This window comes from Cimex lectularius, unplaced genomic scaffold (genome assembly GCF_000648675.2).
Source record: "Cimex lectularius strain Harlan isolate CLEC.00 unplaced genomic scaffold, Clec_2.1 scaffold25, whole genome shotgun sequence".
NCBI lineage: Eukaryota > Metazoa > Arthropoda > Insecta > Hemiptera > Cimicidae > Cimex > Cimex lectularius.
This window is the reverse complement of record NW_019392633.1, coordinates 543,633-563,134: the sequence shown is the minus strand read 5'-3', so window position 1 is coordinate 563,134 and position 19,502 is coordinate 543,633. Positions and strand designations below refer to the sequence as shown.

General features: G+C 35.7%; 1 protein-coding gene across 1 annotated transcript; it reads left to right on the top strand.

Moving 5' to 3' along the window:
- Window positions 1-4,029: 4,029 nt before the first annotated feature.
- Window positions 4,030-4,833, top strand: LOC106668711. The gene is made up of 4 exons (XM_014397685.2): window positions 4,030-4,282; window positions 4,345-4,420; window positions 4,479-4,646; window positions 4,708-4,833. Exons 1-4 carry the CDS (start codon window positions 4,175-4,177, stop codon window positions 4,791-4,793), a joined length of 438 nt encoding a protein of 145 aa, XP_014253171.1. The 5' UTR covers window positions 4,030-4,174; the 3' UTR covers window positions 4,794-4,833.
- The last annotated feature ends 14,669 nt before the right edge of the window (window positions 4,834-19,502 follow it).

The following is a 19,502-nucleotide window of genomic DNA, read 5'->3' as shown; positions in this document are numbered from 1 at the left end:
AAACAGTTTCTTTATCGTGCCAACGTTTCGATCTTTATTGAGATCATCTTCAGGGCTCAAAGTGTTTGTTTTCTGTGTAATTGTGCCATTCTTGCGTGACGTGTTGAAAATGCAAGTATGGCACAATTACACAGAAAACAAACACTTTGAGCCCTGAAGATGATCTCAACAAAGATCGAAACGTTCGCACGATAAAGAAAATGTTTTTCTAAAACTACATCACACCAGACCGCATCTCACGATTTCTGAATAATTACATTTATGGTTCATCTCGATAAATTTATTTTTTTTATTTAAAATTTTTTTGTTAGAACAAAATAAAAACCTGGGTACATTAATAGAAAAAGGTTCTACAAAGCAGAAAAGTCCCATGTCTCTGTGAACAATACTTATAATGTTTTCCTCGTAAACCTATATCCCGTCCATAAGAGCTATCGGTAAAAGTTTTATACGTAAGGCGGGCCTGCAACTGCCTTAGTCAGCAATAGTACCTTCCTGATCCCAGCTGGATTGCACTGTCCTTCTCTTTTGCTTCCTTAGGAATTGTTTATTGACCTTTTTCCGGCCAGCTGGCTCCAAGTATTACCCAATTTCTTTTATTGGAGTTTGTCTCTTCTAGTTTTTATTTATGATAAGTCTGAGTGCGAGGGTGAGTTCTACCTCGTCTTTATTTCACCAGTTCTTCATTTCGGGAGGGACTGGAATTAAAGAGGCGCTTGTGCCTTTTAACAAAAATATGTCGGGAATCGATCCAAGGTGTGATGAAAGCAAAATCATTTCCCCCGAAATAATGATGTGTGTTGACATAAATGAGATCATACAGCTAAGAAAATTTTATGTACTAAAGCTAACTATATAATCTGCGGACATTTTGAGAAGAAATTGACGTTTCATTTTGATTTCGTTGAAACAAAATTCGAAATGATTTCTTCGTTAAACGTAGTGTACCACACGATTCTGCAGAGAGTGTAAACTATGTATGCAGTTATTATTTTTCCCGATTCTCTTTTGTGTTAAATTATGAGTCGAGTATTTTCAGTGGAAATTCTTTGGCCGCGCTGTTTCGTCGGCCTAGGAATGGAAGAGGACTCTTTTCGTACCGACAGTTGTTTTTTCCCTCGGTGAAATGAACGCCTGACGAAAGGGAAAATGAGCGGGTATTAAAACCGACTCTAATAGGAGTGCATTGTTTTATTTGAATGCTGTGCACTGATTAGAGGGCAGACCTCCGACACCTTTCACACTTCGCCACTGCTTCCCTTCATAACCGATCATTACACAGGTGCTAATTATACCTCGGCTCTGCTCTCAAACCGTAGATTAGAACGAGAACCGAAATTTTTCGAGAAAATAACATTTAAATGATCGCTTCGAGGGCTTCAGACCTATCGTACTTTTGATAAGCCGAATGCGTGTGAATTTGAGTTTGGCTTTTCTTACGAACTACAAAAAAATATACATATGTACATAAATAATTGAATGGAAGAGAAGAAGAAGAAGAAGAGAGAGAGACGAGGGAGAGGGAGAGGGAGAGGGAGAGGGAGAGGGAGTGGGTGAGGGAGAGGGAGTGGGAGAGAGAGGCCAATTAACAAAATTCACAATTTTACAGATATGGTATTTATACAACAGTATATTATGAACAGTAGATTTGTATTATATAACAATCGCTTGTGCTGGGTGAGATGATCAGTCTTTCTTTCAAAATAACAACGCAATGAACTAGATATTATTATTTAACGTTCAAATTGTTACACAAATATTATTTATAATATGCTTTTTGAATGATTTTAGGTAAGCAAAACTATTTATATTAATTTTGTTGGTATAACAGAATTCAATAGCAATATTAAATGGGTTTTGCTTACAAAAGGTGTTTCTATATCTTTGTAAGCTGATGGAGGAATCAATCTTGGTTCTAGTGGAGAAGTTGTGAGCGACTGATAATTTATTATTCCAAGCTTTATAAAATTTAATAAGTAAATTTAATAAATATATCTAATTGAAATTATGAATTTTAAAATCTTTATACAAAAGAATGGTGGAGTACAATCTAGGTTTTTTTTAAAATTATTTTAATTATTGCATTAACTGTTGTAAGTAATTGTCTTTTAGTAGACAAATTTACATTACTTCATACTACCACACCATAAGAGAAAATCGACTGCACAAGTGCTGGATAAACTCGTTTTATGGTATTTATATTAATTATTTCTCTTAATAATCGAAATTTATAAAATAATGATCGGATTCTTTTTATTATAGATGTTATATGCTCTTCCCATCTTAGGTTTTGTTTATGATTAATCCTAAATATTTAGTTGAACAAACCTGTTTAATTTCAAAGCAGTTAGAGCAATTTTTGAACGTGCAATTGCCGTTATGTACGACAAGTATATTGCATCTGAAGTACTTTTTTTATTGTATGCTCAGATTGAATATATATTCAAGGAGTCGACTATGAATAAACTATACATTTTAATTATTTTGTTGTTCACATTGCTAACATAAAATGAATTGGATGGCTTTAGTTCGTTCATATATTTTTGAATTTCTGTTTTTTTTACTGGAGTTAAGAAAATTGAGTTTTTAATTATATATTTTTTTATAATTTAATGGTGTAGTAAACGATGGTTTTTTAAATTTTTTATTAATTTGTTTACAAATATCGGCAAAGTATTGATTAAAACACTCCGCTATTTCAGGTGACGAATTTCGTCCAGTTCCCGTATTATCAACAATTTTTTTCTTTCTTTATCATATTTTTTTATCTTAGAGTCGTTAGATATTTCATTTATAGTTTGCCATAATAATTTGTTGTCATTATTACTTTCATTGATTTTGTCCTTATAATAAAGTGTTTTAATCAATTTTATCAGTTTTTGCATTTTTGCAATTTAATAATAAAAGTTATTTACAAAGTACAAGTTCTTTAACAATTATTTTTGGCAGCTTTGAATAGTATAAATTGTCTTCAGTAAATTGATTGCCTAAAAAAAACCTAAATAGAGAAGAATGCTTTAAATAATTTGTTTTGTAGTATGGAACTTGGGTTGGAGTTAAATTATAATGGGTCCGCTGATCCGATTCTTGGAGGAAACGGGATTGTTCAATTATATATAGTAATAATATTTGTGTATACCTAGCTTGTGTTGAGAGTGAAATATATTTATTAGCGTGAATGCGTAATGTGAGAGGATCGCTGACGGAATATCGACAACCCAGTAATGCTCAACTCGGTACATGCTTGTATGTATGTACTTATATGGGCGGATTTGAGACCATATAAATCCAAAATCCTAAATTAGAGTGTCTACTTGTACACGAAGAAGCCGATGTAGGAAATAAATAATCTCTGCGTGATGAGAGGATGATGAATATTGAATAGGTTCTGAAGTCTGAGGATAGACGAATTGTACAATGTTTTCACCATAAGTGCAAGTAAAAATGGAAAAAAAGTATCAATATCAATGGTAACGACTATACTTTTTTCGCAATCGAAACAGAACACAAATAAACTGGTAGGATTTCGGTAATAATTTGCAGAAGTCCCGAACTAAAGGCAATAGATCGACGACAGTCATTCTTCTTGAAAAGTAAGTCCAAAAAAGGAGCACTTTTTTTGAGAACCGTAGACATTGCGTTGAGACACAAAAATGAAAAACTGTTTAATTTAAATTGAGATGGGAAGATTCAAATAAAATATGTGAAAAAGTAAAGCAATATTTACAAATACATTTATTTAATGCAGAAACAATTTTGCACGTGTGTGGATTTTTTAGATTCCTAAAGGGTTTCGATAGTTCAGGTTGTCGACATTTAAAAAAAAAATATCGATACCATTCTTCTTATACTAGTAATGAGTATCGTATGCATATTTATTCCGTAGCCGAATCGCTTAATGTGAGAATTGATAAACAAACAAACAAACGTTGTTTTTTGCGTTTTCAAAGACATTTTAAAGGCTCCTGGTCATTCAGTCCAAGCTATTTTGAAAATATGTAATTTTTTGTTGAACCTGAGTATCATATGTGCAACACTTACTTTCCGTAAAATTAGTATATGTGAAACACATGAATTTTTTTTTGGCCGTCGTCAACCTCGTGATTTTAACTTAGTTTCCCTTCCGATAGTTTTAGTTTTTTAGTATAGTATTGGTAGAAAAATAAGATAAATAATGGCGATGTTTTCCGTAAAAGATCCTGACATCGTCGAGTTGGACGACGACGCCAAAGTTCCTTGGGTGCATCAGGCCTTCAGTCATCCAGATACCCGCGAACTCCAAGTAATAAATAAACCCGGTCGATTTGAAAGACTTCGAACTCTAAAGGAGTTGTGATTTTTCAGAAAGAAATTGCCAGAGTAATGAAGCGTATACAGAAAAATCCCAACGTCATATCTACATTGTTCATCAACAATTGGGGTAAGTAAATAATTGTTTAACATTCCCAAAAATAAATCACTGAAATCATGGGCTAAAGGGTTGCCCGAAGAGACGACTATGAAGATAATGCTCGCCACTCTCACGTCGAGAGTCTTCAGGCCTTTCATTTGGAGATGCGAGCATTTGGTTCGCGATTTGGATCCGGATGACGTTTTAGTAGCTGTTCGGCTCACGACACTGAAATCGGAGATTCTGATGACCTCGGGTAAAATGTGCGACATTTTGAACATTGCCAATTCACTTTAGAAATCACAAAATATTTTCAGATGTTGACTTCATATTCGTCGTGTTTCACAAGCTCTTGCCTGAGCCGGTGTTGTATCCGAAAGCGCCAAAGAATAAAGAATATTAAAATTTTAATAATAATTTAAAAATATAAAATTTTTATAATACGCAGTCTTTTAACCTTTTACTTTACTTTACTCTCGGCGTTTACATTTGTTATTTTTTCACAATCGTAGTAATATTTTACCATTATTTAGTCAAGCGGACCACGAAACCTAATAAAATGTAGTAAGCAAAATGAAGTATACTTCACTAAAGCTCTCCGTGGTCATTTCATTTGTCGCCGAGAATCAAATAGATTACACGACATTTGAAAAATGGCAAAAAGAGGGAAAATTCAAAAGGTGAGGTTGAGTGAGATGGGAAGTTAGTGTCCGAGTGGATCGAAGTCACGATAGCTCAAGTGGTAGAGTAGCAGCGTATCGAGCCGAAGGTCGTGGGTTCGAATCCCGCTCGTGATATGACTTTTTTTATCTCAACTAAAAACCTTAATTAATTGAAAGATATTAATTGGTCAAGAACCACGAAAACCAAGAAAACTAGTGAATTGAGTTCTATATAATTTTAATTCCAACCATTCGAATTGTGGTGCTCGGAGTCGTCAACCCACCCGGTGGATCGTCCAAGATTCATCGAGGTCTCGTGTTCCGAGGTCGAAAGATAAGGGAGGGATCTCCATCCTATTGACTTCCCATCGATCGTTGATTCCTTCCTGAACACCGCCCTGCATCTTAGCCCAACAGTCCACGAGATCGTCGAAGCCGAGGACGAGAGGTCGAGAAGATGAGGTGGTCTTTTTTGTTTAATTTAATAATTTCTTTTTCAGTTTGTTCGTTTCGTTCCCGGCCGCTACTCTACACCTGACCTATCGTGACTTTGATCCACGCGGACACTAACTTTCCATCTCAACCCCACTTTTTTTTAAATTTTACCTCCTTTTATTATATAGAACAAATAATCGTCAAGGAAAAGTCGGCATCAAAAAACGAACTTCGACTTAAATTTCCAATAAGATGTGATCAATATTAAACTTGTAAACGTTAGTGAAATAAGCGTTTGAGTAGGAAGAAATTTGAAAAATAATTTTTTTTAAGATGAAGAAATTGATGAAGAAAAAGAAAAAACCGTGGTTGAAGTATTGCTAAGGTAAGTAAAATAAATAAAAAATACTTACGGAAATTTTGAATGAATTGATTAAACTTTTTTTAAATTGGGTTCGAAACCGAAATAGTGCAAGTGTTTACTGATTTACCAACACGACTTTGATTAAAGGATTATTGTATTATTCTCCGGAATAAAAAAGTTTTAAGATTCAAAACATTTTTAGTTTTCTATGTGATATCTTGTTAACACTTGCAACGGCAGCGCGTCGAAAATACATTGCCGGTGGTGGAGAGCATTTAGATTCAAAATTAAAAAAAGTTTAATAAATTCATTCAAAATTTTATTAAAGTTTTTATTTATTGTTACTATTATTCTTTCCACCTTAACAATCCTTCAACCACGGTTTTTTCTTTTTCTTCATCAATTTCTTCATCTTTGAAAAAATTAATTAAAAAAGCAATTGCACCACTAAAAAGGACACTAAATGGAGTACGTTTTCTGAAATTTGCTGGTCTCTAGGTTTGGAAATAGTAGTTTAGAATCACCATAGTAATTTTTTCAACTTTGAAAAAAAAATTTCTCTACTAAAACGTTTATTTCACAACAAATGTTTACAACTTTAGTATTGACATCTTATTGGAAATCTAACGTACTTTTCAATGGTTTCAACGGATTTGTCCAAAACCTTTTAGTTTTGGAGTTATCATTGTTTATTTGAAGCAAGTTCGTGAAATCTTAAAAAATCCGAAAAAGTGAAATAATTCCGCAACTGTTGAGATTCGAACCATAGTTAATTGGTTAACTTATTGGCTTCATTTTGAATGTAGAATCTACTGGAAAAGTTTGTAACACGAGTGGCTGAACACCCTGTATGTGATGGGGATATTTTATGAACTTCAAAACTTCCTTTTTTTTTACTTTTTGTCGCAATAAAAAGTGAAAAGGAAAAGATTCTGTGATGTACATAAAATATCCCACTCATATGATAAATTGGTATACGAAAAGATTATATTTGATAATTATTCAGAAATCGTGAGATGCGGTCTGGTGTGATGTAGGTTTCAGAAAAACATTTTATTATCGTGCCAACGTTTCGATCTTTATTGAGATCATCTTCAGGGCTCAAAGTGTTTATCTTCTGTGTAATTGTGCCATTCTGGCGTGTCGTGTTGAGAGTGGGCAGGATTAACGGTCACTAATCACCACACATTATATTTGATATTATTTTATTAATAATTACTATTACTCTATTATTTTCAATTATATTTTTCATATTATTATATTGGCTTATATGTTTATATATCGTTTTGTAAGGCATTTAATTATATTTTTTGTTACGACAGCAATGTTTAGTATTTTGAATTATACCTAGATGTAAAGTTTTAACTTATTTATATAAATAAATTAAACGGTGAGAGGGCGTCAGTGTGAAAATATACATCTTTCACTGAATAGATTGGTATCCGTCCTTTCATTTGAATGTTATGACTTCTGTTACTTCAAGCTGTGACACGGGTAAAAAGACGACATTGAGAGGATTGCATGTACCGCAGACATCGCTACGCAACATCACGCGAACTAGGCCGTAAACGCCGGTCTCTCTCTCTCTCTCTCTCTCTCTCTCTCTCTCTCTCTCTCTCTCTCCTATCTCTAAATCAATTGTTGTCGGTTTCAGACCAAATTAAAGAGCGCCTCTTAGTTTGATGGATTAGTTTGTTGACCGCCTCTCCGCTCCTTTGATCTCTAGGCCGTAGAAACTTTTTTCATTACCAAGTCTCACTTCACATTACGCCACTTTTTCTGTGCACGGCCACCAAGAAATTATATGTTCAATGTTTCATCCGATTTCCTGTTGATTTTTTTTTTACATAATAACACATTAACAATGTCTCAAAATTGAGCAGTTCTCATTGTAAAATATTGAATTGCTTTTGATACAGTTATCTTAGAGTATTTAAATTTAATCGCAGAACTCTATATCATTATAAAATATGGGGTCTGGTATGATGTAGGTTTCAGAAAAACATTTTCTTTATCTGCCAACGTTTCGATCTTTATTGAGATCCTCTTCAGGGCCTGGGATTTACAAACATTGTTTATATTTAACAAGTACATGTCGGATGTGGAAAAAAGTGAATTTATACAATGCAAAATATATTTTTTTATATTCAGAAATTGTATTTGTTAAATGTAAACATCGTTTGTAAATCCCAGGCCCTGAAGATGATCTCAATAAAGATCGAAACGTTGGCGCGATAAAGAAAATGTTTTTCTGAAACCTACATCACACCAGACCGCATCTCACGATTTCTGAATAATTATCGATTAACGGTCACTAATCACCACACATTATAAAATGTAAACGTATGTCTTTTTCACTATCCACTGTTTTAAATGAAAATTCAATTTTATTTATGCATTCATTTCTATCACCATTGTTAATAAGAAACATTGTTTTAATCAGTACAAAATACATAGTTGGACAAATTTAACGCTGAATTTATTTAGTTTAAAATTAAAACCATTATCTTTCTACATTAGTTTCATGTAATTAGGAGGTATCATAGTCAAATAAACAGTAAAAATGCTTTGTTATTTCCTTTATTTACTTTTGTACTGATTAATCCCATTTGCATAAATGTAGCATTATGCCTTTCCATTCTGCTACGACTAAAGATTGCTTTCAGTGAATCTTTTTCCTTTGTTGATTACATTTGATATTATTCTTATTCTTAAACCTTTTTCAACGGGTCCAGTCACGCATTTGATTGCGTTTGGCAGGTCAGTGTCATAACTTATTACAGTAAGGATGCAGCCAGTGCGAAGTCGCCAAGAGACTGTGTGTAAATCACTCTACAATAGGAGGAAGGGCTCTTCGGCGCTTCAGAGAAACAGGACTTGTCACTAGGTCACGACATGGTTGAACTAGGTCTACAGACGAGAGAGACAATAGATTCATCCGTTATCAAGCTCTACGAAACCGCAGCATTATGAGAAAGAATATAAGAAAAGTAAAAAATGTTTCGAATTTCTCAATGAAAACGGCTCGTGGACTTCTTCGTACCACAGTGCAGAAAACGATCAGGGTTCATGGGAACATGTGCATTGGACACTGGGAGTTTGGGGACGAATTCTTTTTACAGATGAGGTGAGTTGGCCTCGAATCTTGCCCAGGAGAAAGGTACGCGCCCATGCTGTATGGTTCCTTAGGTGGCATTCCACGGTGGGTCATAGATGTTCAGGGGTGGCATTTGTTTGAACGCCCGCACCGAAATGGTTGTGCGAGGAAGATCTTATAGATACTTACTTATAAGCATAATCGAAGAACATGAAGAGCCATTTGTCCCCCACATTGGTGAGAGATTTTTGACTGTGCAGCATAATGCCAGGATCCATACAGTACGTATTGTGTATGACTACCTAAATGAATTTGAATTTAAGTGTTTTGTGCGTCCAGCTGCAAGTCCAGTTTTGGAGCCAATCGAACACATTTGAATCCAACTTATGTGAAAGAGTACGACGGCTAAACCCAGGTGAATAGAGCTAAAGTGAATTTATACAATGCAAAAATACTTTGAAAATGCTTTGATTGAATATAAAAAATATTTTTTGCATTGTACAAATTCACTTTTTTCCACGTCCTACATGTATTTGTTAAAATTAAACAATGTTTGTAAATCCCAGGCCTGAAGATGATCTCAACAAAGATCGAAACGTTGGCACGATAAAGAAAATGTTTTTCTGAAACTTACATCACACCAGACCGTATCTCACGATTTCCGAATAATCATCGACTAACGGTTACTAATCATCACACACTTTTGTGAATACTTGGTAAATAACGATTAATGAATTTTTCTAAATTCGAAAAATGAATAAAAAGGAAGTTGCTCATCTGTCTGAATGTGCATCGATGAAAATCTTTTAATTAAATTGATGTTTATCTTGATCTGACCACATTTTTTATTCTTCCTTTTTCAATATAACTTGTTCTTCCTTTCTGATTCTTTTGCGAATATTTCAATTTTCAGTATTTATTGCACATTTTAATTTCTTAAGTTTAGTGCCGATTTAGTAAAAAAATTCATGGAATTTTTTTGTCTTTTACTGAATAATAATCCAGTAACTATACCAAAGCCAAACTTAAAAATCATTTACGAAATAGCACAACGGTTAGCTAACCGCAGACCATGCTAGCACAGGGTGTGCTATTAGTTGTGCTATATACTTATAATTATGTCTCAGAACCTCTTGACTTTAACACAGTTAAGACAATTAGCATATCGTTGCATTTATTTGATCAGTAGCCATTTTTTAATAATATTTTCATTTACCCGGATCTGTAATTACTTTTCGGTAGTACAAAGTATTTTGTGTGGAGATTCAGATTAAACGATGCCAGCGTTGCAGCTTCGCATACTGTCATTTCCAATCATCCAGCATGTGTTTTTTATATAATTAAAATATTGATTATACGCTACCATTTTAAACTTTGTGGTGGTTTTGGTGTTTGAGTTGGTGAACACACGTTAAATTGATCGGAACTTCATCACTCTCATGGGCCGTTTACTCTCTCACGGGTTTAAATGTCACTGATGACCCAGTAGAGTGATCAACTGTCGATCAGTTTAATCACTATTTTAGTTTACTACTCCGCCTTTCTTACCAATGTCAATTAAACTAGTCCTCATTCTTTCAAAAATTGATAGTGATTTTATGGATATCGATTGAATATGTTATTATATGTATGTGCATATAAGTACATATACGAGTTGAACCTATCACTGTTTGCGTTCCACCGGCATTCGCTTTTGTAAAGCTGCATAAAATTGCAATAAATCGCCTGCAAACCTCGAGAATCACCTATTCTAGGTTTTATCCGTCCAGCAGCCTGGGTTGAGCTCCAGGGGTTATCAACAATTAGTCATTTCAGCTCCCAACGAATCAGTTCCAATGGGTCTCCCACTCACTCTAAATTATGTACATTATTTCTTATGTACATACCATTCACTCAGTTATGGTGGCGGATTACTTGATATTACTCCATCACTCTTTACACCTGTTATACACATAACTAACCTAACTGAAGGTCGAAGGGATACTCAATATTCCGCTATTGGCCATCTTATACTACACATTCATGCCAATAAATACATTCAGTTTCAACCCACGCTAATTAAACAAACCTATTAGACTTATACAATAAAACAACTGTTTCTTCCAGAAATCGGACTTTTGATTGTCTTTTTAATGCAGGGGGTCAGAGGGTCAGATCGCGGTGTTCGAATGAGCACGCGTCCATTAGAACCAATTCGTTCGATCGTGTTGGGCCGTGTACGGCCGAAGCACTTTCCAATCTAAATAAAGTAGGATTTTCCAGTCCTAATCGGCTGAATGGTTACTTCGACTTCAACTGTCAACCACGTGACATCAAACGCTCACCATTGTTTAACGCCGTTCTTTGCTTTTTGCTTACCTTTTCGTTTCGTTTTCATTTCGATGGATTGCGAAAAATTGATAAGTGCGGTTGAGGAGCAGGCTCTTGGGACATGCGTGATCCACTCTATCATCGGAGAGATGTCCAGCGTAAGCTGTGGTCAAGTATAGCTTTAGAAATGGAACTTCCAATATTTTTGTTTATTTCTTTCATTCCATTTGTATGTAAACTAAGAATTTCCGAGCAGCAACAAATCTTCTACATCCATTTGGGCTATGTCGTGAACTGACGAAAATCGGCTACAGTGGACGACGGCGTTCGGCTATATGGCCGGTCGTCCGTTTGGTCAAATAGTTCGGCTGTTGAACGGCCGTCGTAGTTCGGTTCCAATGGACGAGCAGCTTCTGGAGGTTGGGACGTCCCGGCCTTAGCCGCCCGTCCGCCTTCTGTCTGGGATAAAGCAGGACGTGTTTATGTTATTTATTTTTAAAATTTGAACTTCTATTCTAGATCTCTCCAGATTACGAGTTCCTCAGCCTGATTATTGGAAAATAATTAACTAAATGGCTTTTCTTCTATTAATATACTTTTATTCATTAATAAATAACAACTTGATTACATGCAATGAGGAGGTTGCAGGTGCAGGGGTTACCAGTGAGTACACTACGAAGTAGGTTACTTAATAAAGCCCACAGGAAAATTGTAGGATACCACAAGTCAGAAAATAGTTTGATGAAAATTCCGTGGAGTGGCGTGAGTTTATAAAAATGTGTAATTGGCAGTGTGGAAGTTTCGTTTAAAAAGTTAAAAGAGGACGGATACCCGAGTGGAGGCATAAAAGTATCTTTTGGGACAGAAATCATTTAAGGTAAAATGTATCGAGGTTGGAAGGGAATGGCCATAAATAAATTGAGAGGGGACGCAGGTGCCGCTAAACTCGAGCGTGTTCCTTAAGCCGCCTTCCTTCTACTTAATAGGAGCTTAGAAAAATACAATAAAGTTAACGTCCCTCGCCAATAGATCTTTTCAATTTGAGACCCTCGGTCCCGCTTTACGGGGGTTTATAATGCCATCAATACGTGCCTACTTTTATAAAGAGGGAGAGTATTTCATTTTTTAAAACCCATGGGGTGATATATAATAAACTAAAATCTCCCCCAAGACACGGCGCGAGCCGCAAATTGCATCCGCCCTTCTGTGGATAATAGAATAATAAAGAATCCTTCTTACTGTGCTTTATTGTCCGACCTGGAGGATTAGGAATGTTTTTAACCGGAGACACGGTGCAGCAACACAGCGAAAAATAACCCATTCTTAGATTTAAATCTTTCCTCCTGCGAATACCTACTTCAATTTGTAATATTCAATTATTTGAAGGACTTAGCTTTACTTTACAATTTAAATTTACGTAGAAAAGGTGATCAGGGATGAGTCCAATTACTCAAAAACTACTTTCTTCGTCGAGATGTCGAGGAATATATCCCCTTCATCTCTGTATTTAAAACATTAGATTTAATAAGTTAAAAAACAATCTAACTAGTAATTCACTACTTTTTGTGGTCCGCTTAACCAATTAATATCTTTCAATTCATTAAGGTTTTTAGTTGAGATAAAAAAGTCAGTGGCACGAGCGGGATTCGAACCCACGATCTTCGGCTATATACGCCGCTGCTCTACCACTTGAGCTAACGTGACCTCGATACACTCGGACACCAACTTCCCAATTCAAAAAAAGTGGGGTTGAGATGGGAAGTTGGTGTCGAATGGATCGAAGTCACGATAGCTCAAGTGGTAGAGCAGCGGCGTATCTAGCCGAAGATCGTGGGTTCGAATCCCGCTCGTGACACTGACGTTTTTATCTCAACTAAAAACCTTAACTAATAGGTAATCTTTGGAGTACTTACATAACACTATACATTAGGGTTTACTATTAAAGTATGGTTCAATAATAACAATATAAAAATACAATAAAAACTACAACTAACATGACCAGTCATCAAATATGTCTTCATACGGTTATGATGTCACAATCTAGACAATTCTTATACCCATTAAACATAATTAATCATAACTAACTCAGCAATAATATGCAAATAACAACATAGCACCACTCCAAAGTTAATACCTTTTACCTACACCACAATGAAAAATTGTGCTGTATATAACATTCAAGTTTTGTCTTTTCTGTAATGTAGATCGTTTCTTTGATTAGCCTTCTGCCTATCTCGAACATATGTTTCATAAACCATTGTTTTTTGTTTATTATTATTAGTATTAATATTTTTGCGAGGGTTCGCAACACAGAGGTCATATCAATCCTCGGGGCGCCGGCATTTTTGAAAAAAGCTTATTTGTAAGTATATCTTACAATGACCTTTACGGTCTCCGTGGCCATTTCATTTGTCGCCGAGAATCCAAACCGATTACACGACCTTTGAAAAATGGGAAAAAGGAAGGAAAATTCGAGAGGCGAGGTTGAGGTGTGAAGTTGTTGTCCGAGCGGATGGAAGTCACGAAAGCTCAAGTGGTAGAGCAGCGGCGTATCTAGCCGAACGTCGTGGGTTCGAATCCCGCTCGTGACGCTAACTTTTTTATCTCAACCATACCTTTCATAAATATTAATTAATTGAAAAATGACCTTTACCTTACAGTGATGAGCGCCGTGTAAATTTTAAACCATTGCGGCCATCGATGCTTTTTGCATTTATTCTTGAACTTTTCCAGCCAAAATTGTCGCCTGTATTGTATACAGTCAGACAAAGCAGTTCCATTCTTATCTGGGTTTCTTATGTCAGAAGTCCAGGTATTCGATTTTTAATCACTGTTTAGTTTGGCCATAATATGAAAGATAATTTAGTTTGTATTGCATTTTTATATAATTTAGATATATTGGATTTTAATTTAGAATAAACATTTTGGTAAAAGCAATTTTTATACATAAGAGCTGTATTTATGCCTAATTATTGTAATCTACCTTTAAATAATAATTGTTATAAACAAATATAAGTCCTTTAAATATTTCATTAGTAATAGCCATGTTGTCAGGTACATCATTGTCAGATACTTTAGATACATCATCATTACTGATATTATATAATATTAACATTACATTAACAATTCTATGTGCTAGCATAACTATTTTTTAACGTAGTGCGCACAGACTACTATCGGAGATAAGTTACGTTTTACATCTAAAATATACAAACACATTCCAATTATATACATATTTTCCATCTTAAGAGTACATGTTTGAATTAGTAGAACAAACATGAAGCGATTTTTTTGTAATCATCTTGACGTTGTTTCGAGTTCACTTTCATGCTCCACTCTTTTGAATGGTCTAACTTGTGTGTTTTGTTGTATATTGTTCAAGTCTTCTTCGTCCAGACCCCATTGTACACTAAAATGCCTTCATAACTGCTCAGCAAGTTTAATTCTATTTTCCACTTTTCTCATGCGAAACTTGAAAGGCAGTCTTTTTATGTGGACTAAAGGATAGACATTCTAATCCTGTTATTTCTTTAATTCATTAACTCCCTGCTATAAATCGATTCAGGTGTTTGTGTCTGTGGTATTATTCTATTTCAGTTGAAAATTCTTCTGTTGAAACTTTCCAGTTTTAAGGAATGTAAAGCACCAGAAGGATTAAATACAGTTCCTTTTTTACCTGTTCTTGTTGATTGTGTCAGTCGGAATTCAGCTATCTCTAGCACAGTGATGCAGTCTCAGCTTCTTGGCAAAAGCACCCATTGGTAAATCCTGACATTCTACTTGTCTTTATTTGTTCCCGTACTTTCTCCTGACCTCCAAATATTGGTATACTTTGTAGTTTACTACAAGATATCAAAGATCAGTGTGTGACCGTATGGATGTCAGGGTCTCAGGGTGTTGTGTCACTTCTATGTATGTTGTCATTGATGTAGCTGTGTCGCTAAAACGATAATATAATAGAATACAATACATCCGAGTAAAACCAAATAAAAACTTTAATGAATTTTCGAGGATATAATAAGCGACTGGAAAGCGAGTATTAACAACACCCTGAGGTGTCCCATCAGATTCTAATCGCTATAATTGAGTCCATCCGGCTGAGTGCTAAAACCGTATCCGGGACGAGGGCCACCAGCCTTTTTGAACGTAATTTAGAGCTTCATTTTTAGATAACGTTTGAATTTTGAACCCAATGTCGGATTGTAATTAGATGGAAAGCCAATTTACGAAACGTTATATGTACATAAATTCACGTTGATATACATATTGTTTAATTGTTCATACATATAAAACTCCTGGAATGGAATACATATCAGAAATGTTGTTTTAAAAAGTTCTAATTTAAACAATGGCAAGAAGCCGTAAGCACAAAACAGCGAGGGTAGGCAGTTCAAAATGACCGGAACGTCCAAACTAAAGTCTATTTACCCCTCAGACCCAAAAAGGAAATCTCATTATGTAAGAAGAGTTTTTAGAAAATAATATGTATTTCTTGTTTCGAACAATATTCGACACGTTGCAGCGCATTTCTTTATTTGAAATAATTTTCAATTAATTAACGTTTTGGTTGAGATAAAAAAGTCAGTGTCATGAGCGGGATTCGAACCTACGGCGACAAATGAAATGACCACGGAGAGCTTTAGTGAAGTATACTTCATTTTGCTTACTACATTTTGTTAGGTTTCGTGGTCCTCTTGACCAAATAAATTCTTTTCAATTAATTAACGTTTTGGTTGAGATAAAAAAGTCAGAGTCACGAGCGGGATTCGAACCCACGACCTTCGGCAAGATACGCCGCTGTTCTTCCATTTGAGCTATCGAGACTTCGATCCGCTCGGACACTAACTTCCCATCTCAACCCCACCTTTTGAATTTTCCTTCCTTTTTTGCCATTTTTCAAGAGATGGGAAGTTAATGTCCGAGTGGATCGACGTCACGATAGCTCAAGTGGAAGAGCAGCGGCGTATCTAGCCGAAGGTCGTGGGTTCGAATCCCGCTCGTGACAATGACTTTTTATCTCAACCAAAATGTTAATTAATTGAAAAAAATTTATTTGACCAAGAGGACCACGAAACCTAATAAAATTTGAAATAATGTTGTCTACACATTTCCTATATCAATTGTTGGAACCTATTAAATAACGAAGAGCCTGTATTGTATATGTTCGGAAGAGTATAATAATAATACATTTTACTTCTAAATTTTTTTGTATGTACCCGGCGTGTATATAAAGGTCGAATAGTCTCCACGTAATTGAATAATCTATTACTTGGTTCAATGTAGCATAGAAAACGAGTTACGTATGCCACGATGTAAGAAAGTTGTTCCTGAGCCCGGCAGACAGTGTTTGGGTCAGCTATTCGGATTTTTGATTAGGTTAAAACTGTATATATCGGGCTGAGATGACCTCGATGTCGATAGCTCCGAAGCTTCCCTAAGATGGATAGGTCGAAACGTAGGTCTAACCACTGAGTGGCCGATTATTACGGAAAGCCGTGAGAAAATTATTGCTGACTGTCAGTTTTGACAGTGTTAGCGGAAATAATCTTAACGATACCTTTTTATTTAAAACTTTTTGTTTTCTTTTAAAGACTTTTTTAAAGTGGTTGTGTGACTTTATTACCCGGCATATTCAGCACATACTTGTAGGATGTTATTGCTACCATATAAGCCTGCACGTGAACGACCTTTTCATATGATAAATGTGTCAAGGTTTCTTGGAATGTTATTCTTAGTTTTAAAGTGTTAGATGTGTCGGCACCCTTTTGCTTTCGAATAATCTGGATCTCGATTATTATTTTTTTAATTTTTTAAAATATTTTTTTTGACTGGGGCTTCCGACATCTAGGTCATTTCAGCCCCCAACTAAGTCTATATTCTATTTACCCTTTCAAACACTACATTCATACACATAAATACATCCATACCAAACTCATTCCGTTTGGTCGGTGGAGTACTTGATATTCCTCCACCGACCTATAGATGGAGATGTGATATTTCAGGGTGTGATATACTGCGCCGTTTGAGAGCTATTGTATCCCCCGTTCTCTGCCTAAAGCACATCGGTGAGTCCTATTTCATCAAGGAACTTGATTAATAGGCCCGGTTTTATTGGTTGAAGCTCTTCTATGGTCACATTGTACATCCCAAAACACTTCCTCCTGCGGGCTAGTGTAGCTCCGCAGTTTGTTAGTAAGTGTGTTGGTGTCTCTTCTGCTTCTTTGCAGAATCTACATGTGCCATCTTGGATTATTCCAATTTTCTTTAAATGTCCATTTAATCTACAGTGTCCTGTCAGGAATCCTGTTAGGATTCGCAGTCTGTTCCTGCTTCCTTTGACACATTCTGTGATTTCTTTCTTGCCAAAGTTGGTTAGAAAATTCTTGGATTGTCTGTGTCCAATAAGTGAGTTCCAAAGTTCGCTCATTCTCTTTTTATCCTTCTGTCTGAGGTATTCGTTGATAGTGTGTGTTCCTATTCCACAGAAGGGTTCAGGTCCTATTAGCGGTGTGGCAGCCCCTTTTCTTGCCAGGGTGTCCGCTTTCTCATTGCCTTCTACTCCCATGTGTCCTGGGACCCAGCAGAGGCTGACTTTATTCTGCGAGCCTAATATATTTAATTTGGTTTTGCAGTTCAGCACCATCCTTGAACTAATGGTATTTGAGCTTAGTGCTTTGATGGTTGCTTGGCTATCTGACATGATAGCTATATTCTTGTTTTTGTATCCTTTATTTAGATTGAATTGGATACATCTTTCAATTGCGTGAATCTCAGCTTGGAAGATACTGGTGTGTTTTCCCATGGGTTCTGAGTATTTCGTGCCGGGTCCAAATACTCCTGCTCCCGTACCTTCTTGTGTTCTAGATCCATCTGTGTACCAAAGGATGGTGCCATTTTTAAAGGAGTTATTTCCCTTTCCTTCCCATTCCTTTTTGGTGCCCAGATGTATTCGGAATTTTTGGTTAAATTCAAACATCCTGTTCATCTCTTGGAGCCATGAGTGATGGATGGTTTTTCCATCCACCGACCTATCCTCAAACTAATCTAAATTGGGGTCGATGGAGTACTTTTATAAATATTCCGCCATCGACCCCGAACACACACTCATACGCTCTCATCGTTCGAGGGGCGATGATGACGTTATATTTCACCCTCACCCCTCGCCATTCACGCTAATAAATACATGCACTCAGACAAAACATATAGACACACTACACATAAGACATATTATATACAATAAAAAACCCCAATTTCCCCCAAAAAGCGGAACAGGGGACCCAGAAACCCGCTGCAGTGCTCGAGTACCATTTTCAGATTGGATGGCATGTCTACATGCTCCCTGTAGGGAGCCAAGGCATGACATGTTTCCAGTATGTGGGACACATCGAGTAACCTTTCTCTGCATAAGGGGCACCTGGGCGGGCTTTGGCCCAAGAGCAGGTGCCCGTATGTCAACCGTATATGGCCTATTCTTAATCGCGTAAGGACGATTCCTTGTTACCAGCTCAAGTTCTCGGGGGGCCATCTACGAATCGTGCTCTTGACGCTGCCATCTTTCTTTTATCATGTTCTTTACTGCTAGCTTGGCGTCAGAGGGCCTGGTCGCGATGGTGATCTCGATTATTAAACAATTTTAAATATATCTACAAATCGAGATTAGCGTTACAATCTTTTTGAAAGAAATTTGAAGTCATCTATTAAAAACTTAATTATGTAAATTTGTAGACACCTTTAAGATTGTTTTGCCCTGATGATGACTTTAAAATAGGTCAAAAACTTGGGATGTAACAATTGAATTTTTTTTTCATCCAGTCTATACCGAGGTACAGATTATTTTAGTTTTTCTATTTCTTTTTGGCGATGAATTATTATTTATTTTATATATAATTTATTTTTATTTGTTTTTTAAATAGCGAAGACGAGTGAAAAAATATTTTATTTGTTTAGAACTGACTTGATGGAAATCGTTTGATGAAACATAATTTTGACTAACTTTTTGATTCTTCATAATATGTTTCTATTATATATTAATAAATATATGCTTCTTTCTAACTGTTCTTTCGGAAAGACTTACATAAAAGAGAGTGAGCTTTGCGAAATACAAAAAAGCCTCTCGACTTCCATATACTTAACGCGATTAGAATTTTGCTTGAATAATTCTTAATGTGTATAATCTTAGCTTTTTGAAAATGCTGTAAATTTTTTATAATTGTAAATTTTTACAATTTCTTTAACTATCTATGA

What these genes read in the sequence shown, in the direction of transcription:
- LOC106668711 (XM_014397685.2), top strand. Translation starts at nt 4,175, where the DNA reads ATGGCGATGTTTTCCGTAAAAGATCCTGACATCGTCGAGTTGGACGAC. An exon ending in CAGATACCCGCGAACTCCAA is followed by an intron (nt 4,283 to 4,344) that starts GTAATAAATAAA and finishes GTGATTTTTCAG; the next exon opens with AAAGAAATTGCCAGAGTAAT. An exon ending in GGAGATTCTGATGACCTCGG is followed by an intron (nt 4,647 to 4,707) that starts GTAAAATGTGCG and finishes AAATATTTTCAG; the next exon opens with ATGTTGACTTCATATTCGTC.